Source organism: Ahaetulla prasina, chromosome 6 (genome assembly GCF_028640845.1).
Source record: "Ahaetulla prasina isolate Xishuangbanna chromosome 6, ASM2864084v1, whole genome shotgun sequence".
NCBI classification, from domain to species: domain Eukaryota; kingdom Metazoa; phylum Chordata; class Lepidosauria; order Squamata; family Colubridae; genus Ahaetulla; species Ahaetulla prasina.
Genome location: NC_080544.1, coordinates 48,362,256 through 48,388,615, shown reverse-complemented (window position 1 = coordinate 48,388,615; position 26,360 = coordinate 48,362,256). Strand labels below are relative to the sequence as shown.

At 36.1% G+C, this 26,360-nt stretch overlaps 3 protein-coding genes across 11 annotated transcripts in view; 1 reads left to right on the top strand and 2 right to left on the bottom strand.

Annotated features, from left to right (window-relative positions):
* EIF3A (eukaryotic translation initiation factor 3 subunit A) overlaps positions 1 to 3,572 on the bottom strand; it is a 40,329-nt gene extending 36,757 nt beyond the window's left edge. The window contains exon 1 of the mRNA XM_058187313.1: positions 3,437 to 3,572. Coding sequence (XP_058043296.1) covers positions 3,437 to 3,485 — 49 coding nt within the window. The 5' untranslated portion in view covers positions 3,486 to 3,572. The remainder of the gene's footprint in view (positions 1 to 3,436) is intronic.
* Positions 3,573 to 7,171: 3,599 nt separating this feature from the next.
* Positions 7,172 to 23,785, top strand: DENND10 (DENN domain containing 10). Of its 4 annotated transcripts, none has more exons than XM_058188009.1 (9): positions 7,172 to 7,659; positions 9,247 to 9,443; positions 10,667 to 10,746; positions 14,202 to 14,350; positions 15,016 to 15,127; positions 15,967 to 16,067; positions 17,227 to 17,334; positions 19,576 to 19,670; positions 20,451 to 21,429. In XM_058188009.1, the coding sequence occupies exons 1-9, from the start codon at positions 7,614 to 7,616 to the stop codon at positions 20,583 to 20,585; spliced, it is 1,023 nt and encodes a 340-aa protein (XP_058043992.1). In that variant the 5' UTR covers positions 7,172 to 7,613; the 3' UTR covers positions 20,586 to 21,429. The 4 variants fall into 4 exon arrangements, with proteins under 4 accessions (XP_058043992.1, XP_058043989.1, XP_058043993.1 ...); XM_058188006.1 differs by lacking the exon at positions 20,451 to 21,429 and adding an exon at positions 21,436 to 23,785 and having other exon boundaries at positions 7,179 to 7,659; XM_058188010.1 differs by lacking the exon at positions 20,451 to 21,429 and adding an exon at positions 21,436 to 23,785 and having other exon boundaries at positions 7,181 to 7,659; positions 9,227 to 9,443.
* Positions 23,576 to 26,360, bottom strand: part of SFXN4 (sideroflexin 4) — an 18,859-nt gene continuing 16,074 nt past the window's right edge. For 5 of the 6 annotated variants that reach the window (XM_058188014.1, XM_058188013.1, XM_058188011.1 and 2 more), the window contains 2 exons: positions 26,132 to 26,240; positions 23,576 to 25,072 (listed from right to left, as the gene is read on the bottom strand). In XM_058188014.1, coding sequence (XP_058043997.1) covers positions 24,995 to 25,072; positions 26,132 to 26,240 — 187 coding nt within the window. In that variant the 3' untranslated portion in view covers positions 23,576 to 24,994. The remainder of the gene's footprint in view (positions 25,073 to 26,131; positions 26,241 to 26,360) is intronic. The other variant, XM_058188012.1, reaches the window with a different exon arrangement.

Genomic DNA, 26,360 nt, shown 5'->3' with positions numbered 1-26,360 from the left:
TATAAGTGGGAGGGATCCTGAAAGCAATATGTTTAAAGAACACTGCAATTGACCATTATATCCTTCTGATATGCTCTGTGAGGTTTGGGGGTGGGGGGCATATTATAGTACTTCCTTTTTTTCCCCCCTGACCAAATGGAAGAGTTGGCATGCATGAGGAAGTGAGTCCCAGACTCTTCCAGTGTATGTTATTCTTCATAAATGTCTTGCATGTTCCTTTAGCTTACTCCAATTTTATAATTTCGGGTACTCTTTTTGTTTTTTTTTTGTACTTTGTTAATTAAAAGCAAAAATATCAGCTTAGCATTTTTGAATTTGAAATTGACTGCTGCTGGCAGACTACCAAATATAGAAGTAGGTATTGTGCTTATAAATTTAAAAAAAAACCTTTTAGTCAGCTGTCAGAATATATACTTTGCTGTCATTACTGATATATTGTTTTAAAGTAGATAAAATCGTATCTTATTTTTATGAGCTTCTATGGTTGAAGAAAATGCACTTAAGTTGTTATTTTATTTCATACAGGGATTGAAAATTAAAATTAGAAGTTACCCATTAGCTTTTTTTTATAGACTGGATTAGTAGCAGTAAGTGTAGGCAAACATGTTTCCTATTTTTACATACATAGAATGAAAAACGGGGAAGCAAAATTTGCTATGAATTTGTATTTTCCTTAAGCAGAATACCTAGAATGTTGATTTGTATATTAGAATTTTCAATTGATATTTTAAGTGTTGCATCAGAAATTGATTTAATGTATAAAAATAATTTCCAATTCAGCTCCATTCAAGCATGTTTGCCATGTTGGCTGTAGATAATGGGACCTGAAGTTCAGTACACACAGCATATTAATTGGAAAACTAGCTTAGATGCATACACAGGCACAGTTTTTCTTCCTTGTTTCATAAAATTTAACAAGAATAATGGAACAATCCTATAAATCCACAGAAAATAAAGATTATGTATAGGCCATATAGACTACTGTTATAGTTAAACTTAATGTCCAGATATATTTCCTAATCTTTAGAATTCCAGTACTAATTACATTAGTTAAGTACAAAGGGTACAAAGTACCCTTCTTCGCATTTCTAAGATTTTATTATTTGCAATTTATAAGCCTGACATATTGGAAGAGTTTTCATAGCATGCTAAATCATGTCTACTAAACCATCAGACCACACTAAATTGGGTAAATTCCACAGTGTACTAAATATGTAAAAAACTATGGTTTACAAACAGAATGGCTGGATACAGATAATTCACAATGCCCAGTCCAAATCTTCCCTCTGTTTTTACGTTCCTATTACAGGAATTAATTCAGAGTAGAATCCAAACAAATTGTTATAATTTAGAATGTTGTACTAATCAGGCTTCACCCTCTAGTACTGAGTGTAACCTGTGTAAAGTTGAAGTGTTATGTTCAGTAAGAACAATGTCTAATGAATCAAGAATTGTAGAACTGATTTACCCTTTTGCACTTGTACTATGATTAAATTGTATTAAACAGGATGGATTTCCTCATGAATAAGGCACACTGAATTCTTTATAAAAATGACCTAAAGTAATATTTAAACAAATATTGTTCTATAACTCTCTTGTGCAAAATGGTGTAATTTACATGTTGTTAGACTGTTTATGTGCTGTTATACCATTAGTATATTAATAGAAATGAACAATACATAGTTCAATATTCCCAAGTCTATACATTTCTCAACAGCTGTTCAGAAATACCAGACTATGATTAAATATTTGGCAAACAATTTATTGTTGTTCTAGTTTCCATATGATTTCTGGCCTGTCACCAAACTCAGTCCAACTCACCTCACAGGGTTGTTGTTGTGAGAATATAGGAGGAAGGAGAATTAGACAGATTTGCTGCCTTGAGTTATTGATAAAATGAATAATGGCAGAATAAAAATAAAAACAAGCTCTCCCTGATTTAGATCCAAATGCCAAAATGTATCCATACCTATACACTGTATGCATATATATGTGTGTAGAATCTTATTCACCATTTTTCAACTATGGTTTGTCATCAACTTTGTGTGGTATGGTGTGTTGAAGATAAACAGTTAATATGGTCAAGAACTTTTTAATACTAAACTGCTGCAACATGTTATTTCTAAATTATGTATCTTTTACAAATGAATAAAATGAAAACTGTAGGTAAAAGGACTGAGCAATATGAAATAGAACCACTCAAACATATTTATGATATTATTTTTTACCAATTCTTTCAACTGAAATTCAAAATCTAACTGAATTTTGGTTTGTAACAGATGTACAATGGATTTTGGCAAATTGCTATAATTCCTTAAAATTCAATGGATACTTATTTTGATAAAACAATTTTTACAAGCAGTTCTTTAATTTATAAGTGCTTATATCCCAATTAAAAATATACATTAAATGGAGTGTTTATATCCCTATATATTAACACCATATGTTGTTTTACTGGAATTTTCAGGTTGCCATACAAAAGACTCAGAAGAGGGTTGGGGAAATATGATGGACATAAATTCTATTTTAAAGGCAGTTAAATATATGAACGTTTTGCAACAGTGCAATAAATAAATTAATAAATAAATATGAATGCACTAAGTAATTGCCCCTTTGAACTAGTCTTGAGATTTCCTGGTGGTCACCCTACTGGCTTTTCTACTAGAAATCAAGAATTGTTCTTAAGTCCCAATGTGTCAGCACTTCCTTATAGCAACTCTAACAAGTTTTATTTTAATTACATATATTAAGCAGCTATTACTTTTTGGGCTTGAGATTTGAGAGATAAGGAAAAGACAAGATGATTTGCACCTTCTGTGTTTATAACTTTTTATCTTTAATCACGCAAAGACTAAACCTGGAAAAATGTGCCCAATAGGTTTTCTAATATAAATCGGTTTTTAGATAATAGGAACAAGTTTTAGGGGCTACCAGAAACGTGAGCTGTGAATATATCCGGGGAAAGCACATTTTAATAGGTCGTCCGTTGACACTTGCAGTCCATGAAGAAGAAAGTGGGGGGGATCGACCTGAGTAAAGTGTGACCAGCACAACGCGGCGGTTCTCAGAGACAGCCGTAGGTCATGCTTGGCTTTTATTGCGACTTAGGTAGAAGAAGAAAAATGTTCTCTTGTCCTCATGGCCACGCTCCCAATGCAAATTTCGGCTAAAAGAGCAAGTGGCAACGACGCCTGAAGAGCAAAAAGGCTTGATTTATGTTAAAATGATTCGTGGGATAGATGGCCTCGTTCGCTTCTACCGACGGCTGGCATTTCGCGCTCCCCAAGGAAGGAAGCGGGGGAGTGGCCATGGGTCTGGTGGCAGTTTAGGCCTCAATCCCCGTTATTAAGCCCGGCCGGAGGCGAGGCGAAGACGAAAAAGAAACGGAGGCGGCCTCTGCCTTCATAGAAGCGACCCTTCAGAGCTTCGCACTCACCGTTCGCCCGCTTCAGGGCGTTCTCGGGCCGCTGGAAGTAGACCGGCATGATGGCGACGGCTTCTCCTCACGCGGCAACGAGCCCTAAGGAGCGCCCAGTCAGACAGCAAGCGAGGCCGGAAAGGGAAGGCGTCACGTGACGCTCACGCAGGAAAGTGCCCGGAAGAGAACCGATTAGACGGCGCCTCTGTGACCCCCCCCCCGAGTTAAGTGTGCGCATGTACGGAAAGTTCAGGCTGTCGCTGGGTGACTTAACAGGCGAAGAAGGAAGATGGAGGGAATGGTTCAGCTCTGAATTTTATCTTCATTTTCAGAGGGCGTTTGCTTGTTACTTTCTACGTAGTGAATTTGGCTTCAGAATAACTGTCGTGGGAATTATTATTATTCAGAATTGCATTTCTGCATGCCTTGGGACCGGCGTCTTCTTAAAAGTTGTTTAGTGCAGGGGTCTCCAACCTTGGTCCCTTTAAGACTTGTGGACTTCGACTCCCAGCTGGCTGAGGAACTCTGGGAGTCGAAGTCCACAAGTCTTAAAGGGACCAAGGTTGGAGACCCCTGGTTTAGTGTTAGGGACAGACGACTTAACCTGCCTTGGCTTAAGCTAGTCTTTATCTTACCATTTACCAGCATGGTCAGGGAAGCGGACTGTGGTTCCTATTCAATAGACTAGTCTTACTAACCAGACTATGAAATGCTGACTCGGAACTAGGAAAAGCCAGATTGAAAGCTCTATTTGTCTATGAAAGTCACAAAGGCTGGACATTACATTAATTCTTGTTTAGGTGCTCAATAGAGGTGCTGTTAGGCAAACATAATTATTGTTTACAAAATATGAGTGATTGTCTAGTATATTTGGAAAACCAAGCCACTACGACAAGAAATTGGTTAAGCCATGTTTTTTTAAATTTCTTTAATTAAAGAAGGGCTTCATTTTTAATCTACTGTGATGCACCATGGTTACCAATAGCTAAACTTTCCTTTCCAGGATTGCACTCTGTTGCAAAAAAGAATCATTACCATAATTTAATTTTCAAGGTGGTATAATGTATCTTGTTAAGCTACAACTTAACTACATCTAGTGAACAAATCTCAACTATCTGTGGATAATACTTAAAACATTAAGTTCATGACATAGTGTACTGGATGAACCCAGCCACAATAATGAGAAAGTTAAAAACCTCATTTGTCTGATTATGTGCTTCAAATGTAAATGAATCTGTAATTAGGATCATAAATCAGGGCTGTCAAGTGTACAGAAAGTCTCATATTCAACAAACACGTAAAATCTTCAATTTGCTTGCCATTCAAAATCAAATGCTGGGATACATGGGCATAGGATGATGGAGTCAGATGATATGCATATCATAGTATGCAAAAAATGGCATATTTGTATTACTTTTTTCTCATGCCTTTAATGCACATAAAAAAGCAATTCTGATTATTTCAAAAACTTCTATATCAAAGACTTAAACATCTATAATCTGTATAAATAAAATAATACAATGATTTTTGCAACATAAATACATACCTTTATAAAGATAACCAAAAATTAAAGTTGAGATTTATCTAGTATGCTAACAAAATATGGCTTTATCAAACATTAGAAATATGACTTAAAAAGTCTACTTTTAGAAACCAATTTGGCTGCTTATGATGAAATTCCAATAGGACTTTATTTGCAGATGATCTTCCCAAGATCTCTAGATCCTAAGTCATAGGTTTTAAATCAACTTCATCGAACTAGACTAATAAGTAAGCTGAGCGTATATGTGCATGCCAGTTCAAGCCATATAAATACATACATAATTGACAGAATCTTTCATGGTGACTGAGGCATTGTCTTACCATGTTATCTAGACTCCTTCAGATCTGTTACTTTTGAAGGAAAATATAGAACATAATCTCAGTTCGTTGGTTGTCTTTTACTCAGCTGGATCCCTCTCCCTTTTAGCTTGTAGAGGAAGCAGGGATGGTAATGACCACTTAGATCTGGGAAATTGTAATTGCAGGAGGGAAAGCTGCTGGGAATACAGGAGGAAAACAGAGTTTGATGCTTCCTGAAGAACCATCCCTGGGCAGATCTATCTTCAACCTTCCTTTTACAGGTAGTTTTTGAAAAGGTGTATTGGATCAATTTCACACCGTGAAACTAAAAATCATTTCAGTCAGTTTGGACCTGCTTTAGGGGAAGAGGATAGCATTAGTCACTCCTGGAAATCCTGAATAGAGACATGAATAGGGTAAATGCACTTCTACTAAAGTTTTAAAGTCTTTAAAGACTTTAAAATGTTTTAAAGTCTTATTTCGGCCAAATTAAATCAGTTTTTTAACAGGTTTTTAAATTTTTGGGTTATATGTATATTGTGTTTTTATCTGGCTGTAAACCGCCCTGAGTCCTTTGGGAGAAGGGGGGTATAGAAATTAAATTATTATTATTATTATTATTATTATTATTGTTATTATTATTATTATTATTATTAGTCTTGCTAAATTTATTGATGGCTTTTGATACAATCAACCATAGTATCTTTAGACTGGAGGGTTGGGGGTTCAAAGTATTGTTTTGCAATCAATCTGCTTTTCCTTATGATTATCATTAAGTGTTGTACCTTACGATTCTTGACTAATGTATCTTTTCTTTTATGTACATTGAGAGCGTATGCACCAAGACAAATTTCTTGTGTGTCCAATCCCACTTGGCTAATAAAGAATTCTATTTCTATTTCTATTCTATTTCTATTCTATTCTATTCTATTCCTTAGTGGGTGGCTCCAATTTATGTTTAGAAGAAAAGCTGGCTTGGTTGGTCCCTGATTTGTGGGGTGCATTAGCGCCTGGTCTTGTCTGCTTCTCAACATTGAAATGAAGATGCTAGGAGTTATTTGGAAATTTGGGGTGGAAAAATACACCCCACCCACGTGAGCTATATTTATTCCCAATCCTGTAAAATTCCTGGACCCATGATTTCACCAGGTGAAAACCATGGCCAGAGGGGCTTTTGCCCAACTCCAGTTTTTGCCTGTTGCAGCATTTCCTGAGCAGGAGGTTGTGACAATAGTAACATGCCCTTATTAATACCTGTGTAGACTATTGTAAGGCACTCTGTTCGGGATTGCCTATGAAAAATATTTGGATACTGCATTTGGTTCAAAATGCAACAACCTATCTACTTTTAGGCAGCCAATACCAGGAGCAAATGACAGATTTGTGGCAGCCCTATGAACTCCATTATGGAAATGCCAGGAGTAACCATGATCTTGAAGGTGTGTTGATATCAGGAGCACTAAACCCATATATACAATGTAATATTTGTGGAAAACAAGTTTTCAGTCTAACTTGCAATTCAAATCCTAATGGCCATGGATTGCTAAGTGTTTTAAGTTTCTTGGCAGCATGACTGATGTAAAGGCAAAATAGTGCTTATAATTACAACTGTGAAAATTACTCGTCAAAGAATTGATGAGGAGAAAAGTCCAGGGGTGAAATCCAGCAGGTCTGACAGGTTCTGAAGAAAAGGTAGCAGAAATTTTGAGCAGTTCGGAGAACCGGCAAATACCACCTCTGGCTGGCCCCACAGTGGGGAGGGAATGTGGATTTTGCAGTATACTTCCCCTGCCACGCCCACCAAGCCACGGCCACAGAACCGGTGGTAAAAAAAAAAGTTTGGATTTCACCACTGGAAGTCTTCCCATGTGGTATGGTCACATGGAACATCTGCAGCTAAATAAATACTTATTCTCTGTTGCTCTGGAGAGCTGAACTCAAAGATGGACATTTCATGGGAGCAAAGTCTAGTCAAGCCGGAAGGGAAAATAAGCAGTAAGAACATTTTAGCAATGACCCAAAGAAATGGATCCTCTAATACCAATTCCCCATTCAGCAGAAAGGTGGACTATGCGACTTTCCGTGGCACGCTGATTTTTCTTTCCACACCTCGCACCACTGTGCCGCTAGGAAAAACAAATTTTGCTTCCCTGCCGGAGGCTTTAAAATAAACGAGGAAAAAAGACTCGCGGAGGCGCTTTACTCTTGCTTACGAACGCCTTGGCTTCTGTAAGCGAAGACCGACATCAAGCCGGAAGCCAGGAGGCGTGTTACTCCATTATTCTCCCGCTACGAGGCCCATGATGGGTCTCTCAGGAAACAGAGGAGGGATCCTGGCGCTGGGAGGAGAAAGATGGCAGAGACGGAGGCTCAGTTGCTTCTGGGTGTAGGCTTGATTGGTAAGCGCGTCTCCGTCCCTGGCTGCATGCTGTGGGAATGTTGGCTGTGGGGGAGAGCTGGTTAACACCCCTCGTTTCCCCTCCCTATTTCTCTTCTGAAACGGGAAAATTGTGCGTTCGTGAAGCAGTGGGCGGGCGGACGGGGGGGGAAGCAGATAAGTGGCAACGTCTTCCTTTTCGCCTCTTCCAATTGCCTTGAGTAGAGTCTTAAGGGTTTTGCCTTTGGTGATATGCATGATCCAACAGGATGGTTGCACTCTTTCAGGTCCGTGTATGCTCATGCAGAAAGAGTAGAGAAAAAGGCTGGAAAAGGGGGGGGGGGGAAACGACTTTACATGCTCCCTCACCCTATACAGGAATAAGGGAGCGGAGTATTCATTCTTCTAGGGGGGTTCTTTTGACTATCACCCCAGTTATCCGAATACCTCCTTATCTTTCATAAGTACAGCTAGCGCACAGCGCCTAGGCCACCGTAGGGAAATTAAAAACACAAAACCGGTTCAATCTTGTTTAATACTGACATATAAGATCAAAGCAAATGGGGGGGGAAGGAAAGGCTCAGGAAGAAGGCAGTGACAAAACTACTGTATTATTGCCCATGTAGCCATCAGAAGTTGAACTTGATTTAAAGGAGACTTTACGGGCAGCATTCCGCACAATGTACAAAGTTAGAATAAATCCAGCCACTTTATAATTTAGGATGGTCTCTAAATTTAGCTATTGCAATTAATCAGGGTATGTTTAAAGTAATAGTGGCTCTGAATGTTGAGTGAATGTAGACACCTGTACCCCTCTCCTGTCACAAAAAGACCTTATATAGCCTCTAATTTGCAAAAGACCCTTTTCTGGTTATCTAAAATACCAATCCTTTTCTGAATGGAAAGTGGAAAAGTAATAGAAAGCAGTTAATGGCACAGGAAAGATTTAAATAAATGTTGCTTTCCCCATATACTGCTGGTTGTAGGTAAGCTATTAAAATGCTCAGGATAAATGTCTTAGTTTGTCACCAATTACTAGATCTCCCTTGATGTGAAATCATTCTTGAATCAAGGCTTCATTTGGGAAGACTTTTTTGCCATCATTTATCTTCACTTAGCAGGGAAATCATAATGGGAAAACTTAATAAATAAATTATTATTGTTATTTAGCACACTTAATGCATGTGCTTTTTTACAAATTCTAGTAGAGGAGATTCTTGCTACAAGAAGAGTACAGTGTAAAGTTTAATACAAGGGAAATGGCAAAGGAAAGAGGAAGTCTAGATAAGGAAATACAGTTTGTGATCGTTTTAAATTAAATGTGCTTTTAGCTAAAATATAGAATTTGCTGTTCTGGCTATAGGCCAGAGAGATTATTCATATTTTTAATAAAATTGTTCCAGATTAATATCACATTTCAGATTAAAATACATGCATGTATGTTACCATAAATCTGAGTTAATTTTCTGAACTATTAAGGCTTACATAATAAATGGATAATTTTAAAATGTGTAAAAGTGGGCATTAAGTTGAATTGGATCTGATTAATTGATCAATTTACTCCCTTGCTGCTGTTGGCATTCTCACAGTGAACATCTTTCCACCATAGAAAAAGATACCAATGGAGATGCTCTGTGGGTTTGGTGTTACCCTTTCACAACGACTGCATTCAGAGACCTCTTATTGAGAAAATGCTGCCTTACAGATGAGAACAAACAGCTTCACACTTTCCTATTTGGTCAGTACAAACTAACATGGTTTTACATTACAACCATGGAAATTCCAGAGGCTTCTACCTTGAAAAGGGTAAGAATGAAATTTGGAGAAAGGGGACTTGACAGAGAGATCTTATTTGCACATTCTTTATTCTATGATTAATTGGATTTTTACGTCTGCTGATTTCATAAAATAAGGGATACCCTATCAATACGCTATATCTATACATATAACAAAAGCAATTTGGAAAATTGTGATAGAAAAAAAATAACTGTATTTTTATGTTGCATCAACTGAAGCTAAACTGGATGTTTGCATTATTTTCAAGATGTATTGGTTTGTAGTGAGCATCCCTAGATTTTCAGTAATGTAGTAGATTTATGTAGTAAACTAACGTAGTAGTTTATTGATTGATTTAAACATGGAGGCTGCCTAGCTCCTGATGATGCTCAGTGGTTCAAAAACAAAAACAAAATGAATAATTCTGAGCATCCAGAAGGAACACGACAATGCCCCCAAATACCCCAAAACAAAACTGATGGGCTCAGCACTCATCCTACCCCTAGGCATAGGACAAAGCCATGTTTTTGGTGACCTCTGGAACTCCATCAGGTTGGAGCTTTATAGACACTGAAGGCAATGCTACTCCAGACGGCAGATGACAACTAAGAAGGCACACATCCTAGATCCCATTAGATGACATTGCTTCATGCTCCAGAGCCCTTCAATTAAACAAGCTGCCTGATCTTATTAGGCAGGCAGAACTATTGAAGCTAAGCAGTTCTTCAATTAAGCAGGTCTTATGAGACACAAAGTTTTATAGAATTGCATCCAGCAGTCAATTGGCAACCTGTGCAGCTCATATCCTGGTATAGTCGTTCATCCCTGCCTGCACTGTGGCATTCTGGACCAACTATGGTTTTCTTGTGGCCTTCAAAGGCAGCCTCACATACACCATGTTACAGATGTTTATTCATGAGAGGGGCTAGGGCATGAGTGACTACTTGAAGGGCCTTCCATTCTAGGGATGGGCAAAAACAATGCACTCAATGGATCCGTAAAAGGGCCTGAACTCTGACTGAAACAGGTCCAGATAATTTACTTCCTTCAAGATCCTCTGCAGTCTAACTATTCTCAACAGTCTTCCCCACAAGTCACTGCCCAGACACGACGATTGGACCTTCCCTGTTGAAGTCCCGCTCTTAAGTAGATCTAAGCAACTTTATCTGCCAAATTGTCTCTTCTTTCCGGTTGTTTATATTATTTTACAAGAAAGTATTTGGACGTTAACTTTTTTTTTGTATGTTGCATAGGTGACCCACTTTTCCATAGTTCTGACAACTAAAGACTTCAATCCGGAAAAGTATGCAGCCTTTTCTAGGATTCTCTGTAGGTGTGTATTGCTTGATACGTTTTCTACAACTGTATGGTTTATTAGCTAAACCTTTTGCATAGCGATATATTCCCAATTAAGAGGTGAAAATATTTCTGAAGGGATTACTTACCATCATAATAATTATACATATAATTACTGATTATTTCAAGTGAGTAAATGGTTTACTAAAACTGCAAAAATGACACATAATAGTATCCTACTAGCATTTCTCACACAGGAAACCATTCATGAAGTAAATAAGTTGAAGTGCATTTCTTCTCAAATGTAGTTCTATTGTAAACACATTACTCACAATAAATCTAGCAACATTTCTTTTCCTGCATGAATTAGATCATGTTCCAGCTCCATGTAGAATTTCATGTACAGCACTTCTAGCTGGCTATCGAAATAAAAAAAAATCTACCTGGTGAAAAAGCAGTTTAACCATATTCATATTATATCCAGGTTAGATTATTGCTAATAGTGGTAATACTTCGAAAATCAGCAATGGTGGACTGAAAATGGCTTTGCTTTTTGTCAAGCTAATGACAAAAATACGAGCCAGTGAAAGGATTGGCTCCTCAGAATTCTTCTGATCAAGAAGAAGAAAAGGAATTGCCCACAAGATTGCTCCATACAGAATCTCTCTGCAAAAAGATCATAAAACAGCAATCTACAGCAAGTTTGAGAGCTCTGGGAGACATTCAGTTTGCCTACTTTCTCTCTTAATTACTTTAGAAAGCTGCCAACTATTAACTTCTCTGAAATTAAGAGGCTTCCAAAGTACAAGCTCTACTATATCACTAGGAAAATCACCTTCCACCTTGGATGATGGAAACATTTGTTTCAAAAAAGTTTTATTTTAATATTCTTATCCAATAACATATCCAATAACATATTTAATGTACCATCATATACAATTAATCGGGTCTGCCCGGTCACCACCCCCTTCCTTTTCCTTTTACTCTCCTTCTCTACCTTCTTCTACTTTCCATAACCATCCTCCCCCTCTCTTATCTACATCCTCTCCTCTTTCCTCCCTACTCCTTTCTTCTCCCTTTTCCCCTCTTCCTTCCTTTCCTCCTCCTCCTCTTCTCTTTCCTCCTTCTCTCTTCTACTCCTTCTTTCCCTTCATTCTAAAGTAGTAGCCAGGCAGGTCCGATCTTACATTAATTATACATCTTCAATCATCTTTGTACATTAACTATCAATCCATTTTCTACCCCTCCCTCCTTCCCTTCCTCCCCCACCCCCAGGACTTCCGAGAACCGAGTACAGGGTATAAAACTAACAACAAAATTAAAATCTAGCACAAATCATAATCCATAGTCATTCCTTAAAACCTCCACTCCTTCCAAAGACAAAGAAGATACTTTTCTTCCAATCCATTATATATCAGACCATTCCACTCCTAGAGTTCTCAGAAGTTTCCGATTGAGTTAGTGTTTATTCTTGAATAAAGTACATAGTTTTAATATCCAACCTTCATCAATCAATATCAAAACAACGTTCCATCTTCCAATATTCACCAAGGGTTCTTCTAAAATGTCTTTCTTCCTTAGCAGTCTCTCAAAATAGTTCATATTTCCAACTTAGTTTCTTTAATTTTTCTGTCCAACCTTCAGGGTAAGCAATAGTCCATCTTTTCACATCTTTAACATTTATATATACAACAAATAATATTACAAATATCCAAAGTATCAATTGTAGTAATTAAAATCTTCACTTTACCTTACTTATATCAAATAACATTATTAAAATTACACCTATAACTTATCCAAAATATATCTATTATAACAATTACATTCTAATTAACATTACATCCATCTCTTAAATATAATATTTAATCCAAATTCCTAAATTTTACTATCTATCCTCCAAAATTAAACAATATTCCATCTTCCTATTCCTTTATACCTTTAATATATCATATAGTACCCCTAAAATTACACATTTATATCCACAATAAATCATTTACAAAATTAACCATAATCATATATAATAAAGTTAAACATTCTCCTCCTTCTTCTATCTTACACATTTTCACCATCTATTCACCATTCAACTTAACATCTGTTAACAAAGAATTCCCAATCTTTAATACATTAGTATAAAAATCTCGTGCTTTACAAATTGTGTTGAGAAAATACTTTCTTCCTTTATAATTCAGTGTTAAACCAGCTGGAACCTCCCATCTAAAATATATCTGATGTTTCTTAAGCTCATCCACCAGAAAGGCAAATTCTTTTCTCTTTCTTAACATTTTAGGAGGAATTTCCTTCATCATTATTATATCTTGTCCTAATATTTGAAATTTATTTTTATAAAATGCTCGCAAAATTCCATACCTAATCCTCTTATTTGTAAAATAAATAACCACATCTCTCGGTAAGCACTTCTGCCTTGCCCACCAGGAATTAACACGATAAATTTTTTCAATATTAACTTCAAAATCTTCTGGTTCCATTCCCTCTATCTGAGCAAAGGCCTGAATAAAAATCTCTTTCAAATTTTCCTCTTTAGATTCTCTTAAGCCCCTTACCCTTATAGCATATTCCATTAATTTATATTGTAATATAACCCTTTCTTCCTCTGCCTTATCAACCTTAACCTGAATATCATCTATTTTATTTTCTAAATTCAAATTAATTTGAACTTCATCTATTTTCCTTTGCAAATCTAAATTAATTTGGTTAAATTCATTCAATCTTTCTTCTGTCTGTGTACTAGATAACAATAATGGAGTAATCGATTCCTTTAATTTTTTCATCTCCTTACTCTGCTCTTCCACCAAATCTTTAAAATCCAGTATTTCTTTCTCCATTTCATTAAATTTTTGATCTATTTCTGAAAGATGAGCCTCCATAAGCTCCTGTAAAAAATTCCTTAGACTTTCTTTAATATCCTCTCTCAATTTCCGTACCTGAAGTGAAGATATTTCCAATATTCTAGAAGTGGTTAAATCTCTTTGCTTAAAAGCCATTTTTAAACTAAGTAATATCAAGAAGAAGAAAAAAAGGGGGGGGGGAATAAAAAGAAAAAAAAACCCAATAAATTTTTCTTCTTAAACACTGTAAGAAAAAGATAATAAAAAGGATGATGGAAACATTGATGTAAATTTATGGTTTAAAAAGAAAAATCTTTATTTTTTTGGAAAACAGCAAAAAGGAAACTAGAATGTGGATTTTAGAAAGTTATAGGGGCTAGATGGACTTGAAAGAATATATCTTGTGTAGTGTTTTAAAAATTATAAAGTAATATATGAAGATATTGAAATTAATTGTAAGAAATCCTCTGAACAGAAAGTTTTGTTGATTGGGAAATAAGCAAGATAATAAGAGGAAGGAGCACAGGTCATAGTGGGGTTTAGTGAGTCTTGCAAAAAGAGTAGTGAGTAAATGTTTGCATGGGTAAAAAAAACCTTATATTTATTCTTTTTGGTCCAGATTACTGAAGCTCTACTTATTTTACAGAATATACCTGAAATATGGGACTCCTGTAAAAATGATGGAGAGTTACATTTCTGTCCTTACAAAGGGGATTTGTCAGAGTGAAGAAAATGGTTCTTTCCTAAGCAAAGATTTTGATATCAGAAAAGCTTATCTTGCAGGCTCAGTCAAAGGTGAGATTTTTTTTTAAAAAATCAGTAATACAGTTCGGGTTAAGACTATGCATTCTTGAAAATAAACTCCCTTTCTTACAATGAAATTTATTTCCAAGTAAGCAGACCCTGAAAGCACAACAACCACTGCTTTCGAAATACTGGTTATGCTTAGTTGCATCACTAGCTTTTTCCTCAAGGCTGACATCAGCATAAGAGGATTCATGGGAGTCCCAAGTGTTTTTCAGCACCTGATTTGGGTTTCCCTTTTGTGTTCTCTCCCTCCAGATGTTGAGAAAAATAACACCCTGGCATCAATTGAATTGGTAGGATGGTTTTTAATAAAAGCCAGCTGGCCTGACTTCTTCAAAAGCAAAAAGATGTAAAAGATACAGAATGTTTGTATTCTTAAAAAAAGTAAGATAAATGCCAGGTTCACATTATTGGTTTAGACATTGGAACTTACAAACAATGGCTTGGCATGTTATCTGTTGTGCGTTAAACAAGCCATGATATAGATGTAATAGCAAACTGTAGCTTGATATACCTCAGAAGTATTCTGTAATTTTGCCTCTTCATAAAAAGTGAATTTAAGTAAATTATAATTGTTTGTATAATTATGTTGTTAATTATACAGAATTCTATTATGTTATATTAAGATTCTGTTTAACTTCTGATTGTCCTAGATATAGTGTTTCAGTTTGGAATGGAAACAGTCATCCTGTATACTGCACTCATGTTAAAGAAAAGAATTGTAGTATATCACCCAAGAATAGAAACTATCCTCGAATTTACAAGGTAAAACACATTGATGAAGTAAAAGGTACTCCTTCACTTAATTTCATTTTCAAGTCTCCTGGCCAAATTTCCTTATTTATTTTTAATAGAAATGAACATATATATATGAATAAAGTAGCATCACTTGTGGAGTCCTTGGTGCTCTCTATCCTGAAGATATATCAATATCTGTTGAGGTAACATCTTCAGTGCTAGAAGGGAGTGGGGTTTGCTCTCTGTACATACAGTAGTTTGGGCTATCAGTTTTGGTGGAGGTATTGGATCCCCCAGTGCAGTTATTAAATGTGATTATGATTTATAACCAATCTTAATTTGACAAAACTGTTCAATGAGCCATTGCATGAAATGAGTTTGTTTTGAAACAAACTCAATTATCTGTTAAGATAATTGGTCTTATTGAATAGTGTCAAAGTAATCTGTGTACTTATCCACTATTGTGGTTAATCATTTTGTAAAATAAATAGTGATTTATAGATTCTGTAAAGCAGTGCTCAACAATTTTGACATCTTCAAAACATTTCTTAACACTTAATGTATTTGTTTTTGTAAAATTCCAGTTTTAATGGCCAACATTAAATTAAAGCCAGCATTAAAGACCAGGTTCCATGACCAGCAGGCATCCAGAGAATGCTTGCTGGCCATGCATCCATCCTTATAGTATATTGTAAAGAAATGTCCTTCCAGCTTTTGGATGACTTACTATCTATGGCTGAAATTATGTCATATGATTTAGAGTCTTGAACACATTGTAAGCTAGACAAAGAGGACAAGACCAGTTAGCGCATCTTTTGAGAAGATATGAGCCATTGTATTAAAATAATATAACTTTTTTCTTTTAGAGCATTACCAGCCTTAGTGTGGCATCGACAAGATTGGTCAATTCTTCATTCATACATACATCTGAATGAAGATGAATTAGAAGCATTAAAAATGTGTCCAGGTATTACTGATAATGGATATCAATCAGCATTACATAGCAGAATGACTAAATTAACTTTTGTGGTAATGGAAAAAATAGTTCATTATTTATTAAATCTATATAACCATCCATGTCACTATGGGCAGATAATAACATATTCAAATATTATAAACAATATTAGCAAAGGGTCACTACCATAATCACTGGGGACAAACAATTGACTAAGGCTCGGATATTTGGAAATTGCATTACTGTAGAATTCCTCCTATTTATCTATTGCAAAAAGTAGTTACTTGAAGTTTCTTGTAGAATAGTGGAATATCAATATAGAATTTGGTACCTATTATTTATTAGATAAATTCCTATGATACTGGTAGTTGTCTAATGTTAGCGTGCGTGTTTAAGACTATAAAATGAATAAAAGTCATTTTAAACATCTTAAATTCATATAAAAGTGATGGAAGAGAATATTTGGAGCTCAGGTTGAACTCTGGGATCTTTGGTACTCTTTGAGTTTATTTTCTTGCAGATGTTTTATTACCAATCTATACAATATCAGTGCTAGTAGAGAGTGTGGTTTACTCTCATTTTATATACTAGTGGCTTGCCCTTTTAGAGTTGGTGGGACTCAAGTTAAAGAAATACTAACAAGTGTTCTTGGTAGTTCCTTGATTGGGATATTGCTTGCTTATTGATTGTTGATATAGTGTTAATCTCTGTTTATCTAGGGTCTGATTGCTGATGAGGTGGTCTTTTGGTTTGAGTCACACAAATCGGCCATCAAGAGGCACATAGAGAACAATATCGACATTCCATTCAAAAGAGATAATCAAAAAGCCAAAAAGGAAACAAAAAGACCAAAAGACCTTCTCACAAGAACTCAACACCCAGATGAGCAGAGATTAACACCAAGATTAACATTACAACAACAATCCAGAAGCAAACAATATCCCAATGAAGGAATCACCAAGGCCACTCCCACCAACACTGACAGGGCAAGCCACTAGTATATAAAATGAGAGCAAAACTCACTCTCTAGTAGCACTGATGATGGTATCTAGTTTGGTAATTAAAACGTCTGCGAGAAAACAGCCAAGCTGAGAGACCACCAAGGACCCCATTTTAAAGTACTTCTAGTGAGAATGCTTTTACTGAAACATACTAATTTTTTTTTTATCAGGATACATTGCTGGATGTATAGATTCAGAAGTGAACAACAGGATAGATCTTTATGATGTATATGTCAACCTGGCTGAAAGTGAAATCACCATTTCACACCAAGCAAAAGGTTTGTAGGCAATGCCATTTACTTTCCTCATATACAGATATAAAGATGTCTTTGTTTGCATATGGGATATGATTCTGGGTGGCTCACTACATTATAATAATATGTTTAAAATATCCATTATAATATGTTCATAATCATTAAAAATGGTCCTTCACTCCTAATATATCCAAGCTCAAACTGGGCTTGTGACATGTTCAATTAAATTCAATCCTCCTTTTCTTTTCTGACAATTCATTTCCCAGAGTTCCTTAGAAAATAAAGAAGACATCTTAGACTGATTACTAAGAGGAATCATTTCTGAATCAACTCTGGAGCAATTCCAGAGATAAACTATGATTATGACAAAATTGACCCCCAAAGCACTGGGAAAATTCTTAAAAGTAATTGAATTTTGAGATGCCTAAGGCCAAAAGTCCTAATTGGTATTCTTCTCCCCTCTGGAAATCCCCAGAACTGACTACAGGTAGTTCTCATTTAGCGACCACAATTGGGACAGGCAACTTACTAAGTGAAGCAATTGCTAAGTGAAGCTACAGCTGAACTTATGTCTTACTTTAGCTTTCCTTTGCTTTATAGACCTGCAAAGGTTGTAAATGTGAGGATTGGTCGTAGAGTTACTTTTTCACCCCCCTATGAACTGTCGCTAAATAAGGACTACCTGTACTATCACACTGACTAGGAAGTGATCTGATCATGACAAAAGATTGATGGAATTGTCCCCCTCTGTCAAACTTGTTCCAACTGCTCTAAGGTAAAGACAAGATGTAATGCATAGCTTCCAGTATGAATTGGGCTCTGGTCTCCTAAGGAAAGCTCATAATTGTCATGATGGCCATGAATTTCAACATCAGTCCCCATTCCCTCATCGCCAGCCAAAAATACAGGGTCTAATATCCAGTCATGCATCACTGTATCTGATGACTGTAAAGATCTCCAAGAGAAATATTACAAGCCACCTTCCTTGGTGTTATAGCTGCTAGGCACATAAGGCCTGGAAGAACAAATGTTTTTTGATGAGGAACTTCTATTTTTTTTAAAAATTTATTTACATTTATATCCCGCCCTTCTCCGAAGACTCAGGGCGGCTTACAGTTTATTTTTTCACCCAACCAGAGTTTATTTGCACCAGTTCTACCTTGTACCTAAGTAATGGAGGAGCATGATCTTATTACTGGTATTAGCAGATTGAAGCCAATTTGGCATCCAGGACCCTAGGATAAGGCCAAAAGGCAAGAAGAAAAATCCTGTGTAATGGCATTCTATAATGTCTCCCTCCGCCTTACTGTTCTAATTCTCCTGTCAAGTCTCCAATATCCTCCCAAATGTGGTGTGGGAATTTCAATATCCTCTAGGGCAGACCTGGGCAAATTAAGGCCCGCGGGCCACATCCGGCCCTTTGTACGTCCCTGTCCGGCCCGCGTGAGGCCAATCATAAACACCATAAAAAATAAATTGCACTGGTTCAATAATTGTTTTTCTTATTTAACCAATAGACCACAGTTTTACATAACCTAATATACATATTTACAGAGTGCTTTATTCTTCTGATTATCAGTACCAGCTATTCAAAATATTTAATTTAAGTATTTTACAATGAAAGAAAGTTGGTGGCCCTCTGACACAATTCAGGCTTCTCATGCGGCCCCTGATAAAAATTAATTGCCCACCCCTGCTCTAGGGTGTAGTGCATTCCTCTGTTCCAATACTCGGAAAACTGTTTAACATAAGATGGAATCAACTAAGATGTAAGTTTTTAGTGTCGATGCTAATTTCCTGATCCAGGCACATGGAAAAAGATAGGGAAAAATACTTATTTTAAAGGAATGGTTTGGAAGAATTAAAATAAAAGTTATTTTGCTAACAGTAGGATTTTTATTTGTCTCATTGGATAAAAGTAATGCCACCACGTAGTGTTCTTTTCTGATTGGGAGAAATGATGCTACTGTACAGAAACCAAAATACGGATCCTGAAAGGTAGCAGAATGGGGTAATTCTATCAGTTCAGCTCTATTGTTAAATTACAAAGAAGCAAAATTTTAGTATTGTTACTGAATGCAGTATGAAGAAATCTTGATCTAGAAATGTGTACCTTTTGTGGGGCAGAATGGTCTTTTGTATGGCAATATGATCTTTTGACCCAAATTCTGATGATGTGATTGCAGTTCTGTTTTGGAGTTATATGTTTATTTTCATTTATTTATATAAACAAATGAGTGATGGTGTACTTCTTTTTCTCCTCAGAGGCAATGATAATGGGAAAATTGCATAAAGAACTTGGTCAGCTAATTGTTCAGTCTGCAGAAGATCCAGAGAAATCAAACAGTCAAGTTATAAAGGTTAAGCTTCTGTATTATTTCAGTCTTTAATATTATTTTGTTATCTAAACTATTATTCTCCTGGTTTAGAATTAGTTATTATTATTTAAGCCAGGGTTAAGATGGTTTAAATGACTGACTGAGCTCTGGCAAAATTTCAGGCTACATGTCTTTCTATGGAAGGCAGAGAAGAGACCAGCTTTTATTTTAAGATTAAAACCTGTTGTTTTAAACAAAGCTGGATAACATACCTGGAACTGAAATTAATTTGATTTAAAGCAAACCATTGTTCCTTGAATCTATACATAATGTAGAACTGTAAGTTCTTCATAAATTAAATTGGAAATATTCACTACCTTAATTTATTTAAATAAATATGTGAGTCAAAAGTTGAGCAGAGCTGGTTACCCCTTGATAATCTGAAGTAGGAATGCGTCATCTGTGGCCTCAAAATATGTTTTTCCAATCAGTGAAATATCCTTTCACCATATTTGCCACTTTTGATCCCTTAATTTATTTTAAAATACATGTTTTTGAGATAAGGAGCAAAAAACTATAACATAAACCTCAAATAAGATAATTTGTTTTACAAAAAGACAAAAAATTGTTAAAATCCTTCAAAACCTAAGATTAAAAAGTCCTAGTCGTGCCATGTGCAATATACAGCCTCATTCTTTTTGCATTATTTTCCTGCTTATCATCTTGACCTCTCAGCTTCTCAGATGATTACAGCCAAACACATAGTTACACACACAAGTCTCTGCATTTGATAATTTATTTCATTTTCTTTTATCTATGCAGATAGCCCCTGGTTACTGGGACAATGGCAATTGGGACATCATTGTAAAGTGTGATATCACCAGACTGTCTCACTTTGTAACAGAAATTCTGACCGTCCCAATTCCATTGTTAAGTGAGGACCATGCACGTCATTAAGTGTGAAGACCTCACTTGACTATGACTTCCAACTTCCGGCCAGCCTCCCCATTGACTTAAATTGTGGGAAACCAGCAGGGAACATCAGAAATCATAATCGCATGACTGCCGAGATGCTACAACAGTCAGAACTCCAAAAGCCAATCTAAATACCATTTGTGTACTTACTATTGTAACTTTGAACAGTCGCCAAATGAATGGACTACCTTTATGCATTAATCGTGGCACCTTACCCCACTTTTTAATGATGAACAAATACTGTATATTGTATACCACATATATTTGTAGTCCATGACATCTTCAAATAGCACTGGAAAACAACCTTATCAGAAAGCTGTATCTATCCATTAAGCATGTCTATAGATGCTTATTATAGAGAATAATTTGAATTCATGCATCATACTTACCATTATTTGTTTACATGTTTCTTTTGATAAGCTACAATTGGCAGGATATATGCAGTGTTCTAAAATGCTAATTAAAAAATTACAGCTGAGGTTGATTTACAGGTTGAGTTTGGGTGATAATACCATCTAACACATTTCAAATGCTATGCATAAGCCTAGACATTGTGTGATTGTATGTGTGAATCCACTAGATTCATATATTGACAACATTCAGAACAGTAGCAGTAATAAGAAATTACATAAACCTATCTTAAATATTCCAGTAGCATTCCATCTCAGAAAAGAGTATAGGACTTGGTTTACTATTATTTATTTGTATCCCCCCTGTATTATTTTTGCCAAACTTTTATACTGACCTAACATAGGCTGATACATCTCAGAGGAACTTTTGTTTTTACCAACTATTTCATGTTTGCTCTCTTTATTCTAAAATGTGTCTGCAGGATGTTTCATTGAAGACAAAGGAAATCTTGACAAATCTGGCTTCATTCACAGAAGTCATTCATGATGGTGAGAAGCCATCACTTAACTTAGAAGCACTGAAACAAAAGCGATTCCCACCAGCAACGGAAAATTTCCTTTATCATTTGGCAGCTGCTGAACAAATGCTTAAAATCTGATGTTGTAAATAAACTTCAGTGGAATACTTAAAAACAAAATCTTCTTTACTATAATGCTTTTGTAAAGAATTCTGTGGAAGATTTTTTTTAATATACATTTCTGGAGAGGATAAACAATGATACAGACTTGAAATTACATCAGTTTGCATAAAACATTGACTATATATAGTATACCATTGTCAGTTCTTCCTACAAAAGGCTTGAAGCCATGATAGTTTGAGCTTAAGATAAAATAGTATTTGCCAAGCCGAATCAGCAGCCTAATGGAAATCAGTAATCAAATCGTTAATGACATCAACATTCTTAGACATACACGAATTAAATAAGCCTTCAATTTGGCACATCCAAGTACTGTATCTTGGAAACACAACCCTCAGGATTCCTAACAGACTGCCCCTATTCCAATTAGTCTTAGCACATCCATAATGTTGTGACCTACACTCACTTTGGCATAAAAGACACACTTAGTCTTAAACAAACCTGTTTTATTAGAACAGCTGGGAATTACTTCATTCCCAGCTTAGTCCAAATTAATTCCAAAACAAGTCCTTCAGAAAAAGTCCTTCGGCTTATCACAAACCTTTATCTATTTTGGCACCCTGCTAAAGGCTTTTCTTGGCAAAACCCCGGAACACCAACTCAAAACAAATGTAGCAACGTTGCTTTCGTACAAAAAGCCCAAGAGCCGTTGCTGCTCTTTTAAGCCTTATGGGAGGGGCCAATTGTTTCCTGGCCTTACTCCCGAGTCGTCCTTTTTACTTTAGCTGCTCTTGCTTTCTGGCAACTCTTCGCATGTGTGCACTAGGAACAGACTCCTGTTCCTCTGCCTCTGGAGACTCCGGAGTCCATGCATTGCTCCCAGATGGCCCTGGCCCCATCTCTGCCTCTGACGCAGAACCCTCGTCTGGGCCTTCCCCTGACTATAGGACTGGCCCATTATCCTCCCAAGCCTTCTCACTGTCCAACTTCGCTGCTAGCTCGACAGGCTGCTGGTGGACCACAACACATAATTTGCAAAGAGGCTGAAAGTTAGAGCTTCAGTTACATCAACTAATACTCTGAACCTAAGAGTCTATGGAGATTCTCAGTCATCCAGATCATGGTTGTCCCGAAAGTGCTTTTTCAAGAGGCAACTGAACTTTCTGGTTTTTCTTTGAAGGTATTTCTGAAGAGCTGAAGAAGCTTCTTGGATGAGAAGCAAAATATCTTCAAAGAAAAACCATAAAGTCCAAAGTTGCCTCTTGAAAAAGCACCTTTGGGTCTGAACCTAAGAGTTGTATATGCAATGTAACTTCCCAGAAGCAATCTGTGGATGTTTGACAGATTATATCTATTGGCTACACTGCCAAATATTCAATGTGCCTGCTAGCCAGATCTCACTTAGGTGGATTTTGGGTTTTTAGAATAAGAATATGTACAAGTTTTTGTGATGATGAATCCTGATTGAGTTTGGGAGCCGTTTACTTATAAAACAGTCCTATTGAATAGGGCAAATATATATATTAATATATCCAGTAGCTGCTCTTTTTAGGAAGACAGCTATAAAATTCTTTTTCCTCCTCATTCAAGGGACCAGGAGGTTTACCGTAATTCTTTCCTCCTGTTTTTCTTAAGCTACTCACCTCGTGGGTTGTAAGATATCAGCATGTATCTGATATTTTCCAGAATGAATATAGGACTGGATTTTTTTATTACTCAACTTTGCCTTTCCCTTCAATAGCCATTGACATTTGGCTGTATACATTTTTGTGAGGAGGTTTAGTTTGTTAATTCAAAACTATTATAAAACTAAGAGGTCTGTAAAAAAATTAATAAAACTAAAAAATCCGTTAACAGTGGAGCCTATGCAGTAGCACTTTGCTTTTAGAATTATGATTCTTGCTTTCACAAATATATACCCTTGCATGTGATTGTAGGCTTTTTTAAATTAAAAACTTATTTCTACTAATATTTTATGAAATACTGTTTATCTATGATCAATGATGTATACTAGCAATATTGAGAATCTTGTTTTTGATTTATGATTTGCATATATGTAATACAGGAGAATGTGCAATTATGCTAAACAAATCTAAATTAGGATATGAATATGACCAGAGCACCTCCTATATTCAAGAATGTACCACTCGCTTTTGTACAAAAATATATGATGATTTAAAAATTTAAAAACCAACTTAATTTTATATGACTACTTTTTCCTTGATAGTATTATCTTCATTGTCAATATATGAATGAAATACAGAATATTTCCCTTATCAACATTTAAAATCAATACAGCCTTGTATTTATTTTTTTACAGTTAACTATAAGAAACACACACAACTTGGTAGCTCTTGGAAAGATGGAGAAGGATGTTGTAATCGAGCCCATAATCCCTACTGTACCCACTCAAACAGGAGAAAAGCAAGCAATTTTTTTAAAAAAAGATTGATTTATGGATTTAATAGTTAGCTTGAGTTTTGGTATACAAGAAAGGAATTCTTTGTAAGAAACTGTGGTTCTATGTCAGGGGTGTCAAGCTCGCATCATCATATGACATATTGCAACTTTTCCCCCCCTTCACTAAACTGTGTGTGGGCATGGCCAGCGCATGACGCATCTGGCCTCTGGGCCACGAGTTTGACAGACCTGTTCTATGTCATAACAAATAGCAGCACCTAGCTCACATCTGCTCACCTTAAATATGTTCTGGCATTGGGAACCCCCAAGAAAGACAGGGCTGTACCCCAGACTTACCGCAATCCTGGGAAATGGGATACAGACTGTAATAAGGACTAAGTCATCAGTTAAATTAAAGGTTAGCACATTAGAAGAGCAAGAATATAGACCAGGGCAGACTTTATTCTATATAATTAATTTTATTTATTTCCTGTCTTCTCCAGAAGCCCTAAGCAACATACACAATACTTCTTTCTCCAAAAGGAACATGTTGGGCTGAAAGAAAGAGTAGGAATAGAAAATCACAGAGTGATTTTCCATGGCTGAGAATGGCCATGAATATGAGTGTCCCTGGCTGTCATCCAACATCTCATTTTATTGCATATGTTCTCCTTCCATTTAAAAAGAAAAAAGCTACAGAAATCCGATCGCAATGCAATTTTGCATTTCTAGATAAGAGGTCTGTTTTTTTGAATAATGGCCTTTTTATTATTGGGACATAAGTAGATTATAAAACCAAATCCTTTCTGTACAGAGAAGTATCAATAAGAACATGATTATTCTCCACCCCACCCCCAATTAGGTTTAGTTTTTTGTTACAGTTGATTCAAACTACTTCAGACCAACTTTCACCTTACAACCAGAGTTCCTCTTTTATGCATAAAAGCCAGCTTCATCATTATTAAGAATGGCATTCCTAGAAAACCATCAAGGTGTCCCATTTTTAAACTCCCCTATAAAAAAAAAATGTTGTTTCTTTAGTGGAAGAGACAAGATCAGGCTCAAGCTCATTTCGCTTTATCTGAAAAATAAGAGAACATTTTACATTTCTTACTGGATTATTTTAACCACTTGGATCCACTTCTGTATAAAGACATGAGTTACAGAAATCATAAAATGTTGAAGTATTATAATTTACATCAAAATCTCACATTGCTGTCTCTGAATTAGTAATGCAAAAGACAAGACGATTGAGTAAGCAATCAATAATAAAAATCTTGTCTCTTACACTGAAATACCTCCCAAATCCTCTGAAATCAATAGAAATGTTTAGGAAAATGATAATATGCTACATACCACACTTAAATTCAAACTCTAAAATCATCTAAATACTTTCCATCCTCCTTTTTTGAAGGAAGTTACATTGGTCCCCTATCTGTTAAATTTCCATCTCTACAAATGTTAAATTTTGGAAATTGTGCAGGTAGTCCCTGATTTACAACAGTTTAGTGGCCCTTTAAAGTTATAACGGCACTGAAAAAAGGGACTTAGGACTGATTGTCACATGACTGTTGTAGCAGCCCCATGATCACATGATCAAAATTCAGACGCTTAGCAACTGAGTCATATTCGTGACAGCTGCAGTCTCAGGGTCATGTGATCACCTTTTGTAACTTTTTGACAAGCAAAGTCAATGGGGAAGCCAGATTCACTTAGCAACCACTTTACTAATTTAACAACTGTAGTGATTCGCTTACCAACCGTGGCAAGAAAGGTGATAAAAGTGGCCCAAAATTCACTCACCCACCATGTTACTAACTTAACAACTGCAGTGATTCACTTAAGAACTGAACCTTAAGAAAGGTTGTAAAATGGGGCAAAGTTCATTTAACAAAAATCTCGCTTAGCAACAGAAATTTTGGGCTCAATTGTGGTCATAAGTCAAGGACTACCTGTAGTCCAACTCCAATTTTTACAGTTTCTGGGAGCTTCCCTGCTTGTTTCACCATTAAACAAATGGTTTTTACTTGGAGACCCAGCAAATATAATTCTGATTTTTACTCGTCATTTGCAATGCCATTTACCTTTTTGATCTACCTGATTATTGAAAGTGGCAAAAAAAATGAAACATGCTGATTACCTCTCTTAATTGTGGAGTCCAACTAAGTGAAACGGGCAGTATTAACCAACAGAAAAAATATACCAGGAACACTCTCAAAAACATTGACTGTTGTGGGAAAACTCTTCTGCTGCAAAAAATTGTAAGGGCGTGTTATTACACAGCATGGCACTGATAAACCTTCAAGATGTCTGGAATTACTAACTTAACAGCGCAGAATTTTTTTTTCTTGTTGCTGCTCCAAAACCAG

What these genes read in the sequence shown, in the direction of transcription:
- DENND10 (XM_058188006.1), top strand. Translation starts at nt 7,614, where the DNA reads ATGGCAGAGACGGAGGCTCAGTTGCTTCTGGGTGTAGGCTTGATTG. An exon ending in TCTTGCAGGCTCAGTCAAAG is followed by an intron (nt 14,351 to 15,015) that starts GTGAGATTTTTT and finishes TGATTGTCCTAG; the next exon opens with ATATAGTGTTTCAGTTTGGA. An exon ending in AGCATTAAAAATGTGTCCAG is followed by an intron (nt 16,068 to 17,226) that starts GTATTACTGATA and finishes TTTTTTTATCAG; the next exon opens with GATACATTGCTGGATGTATA.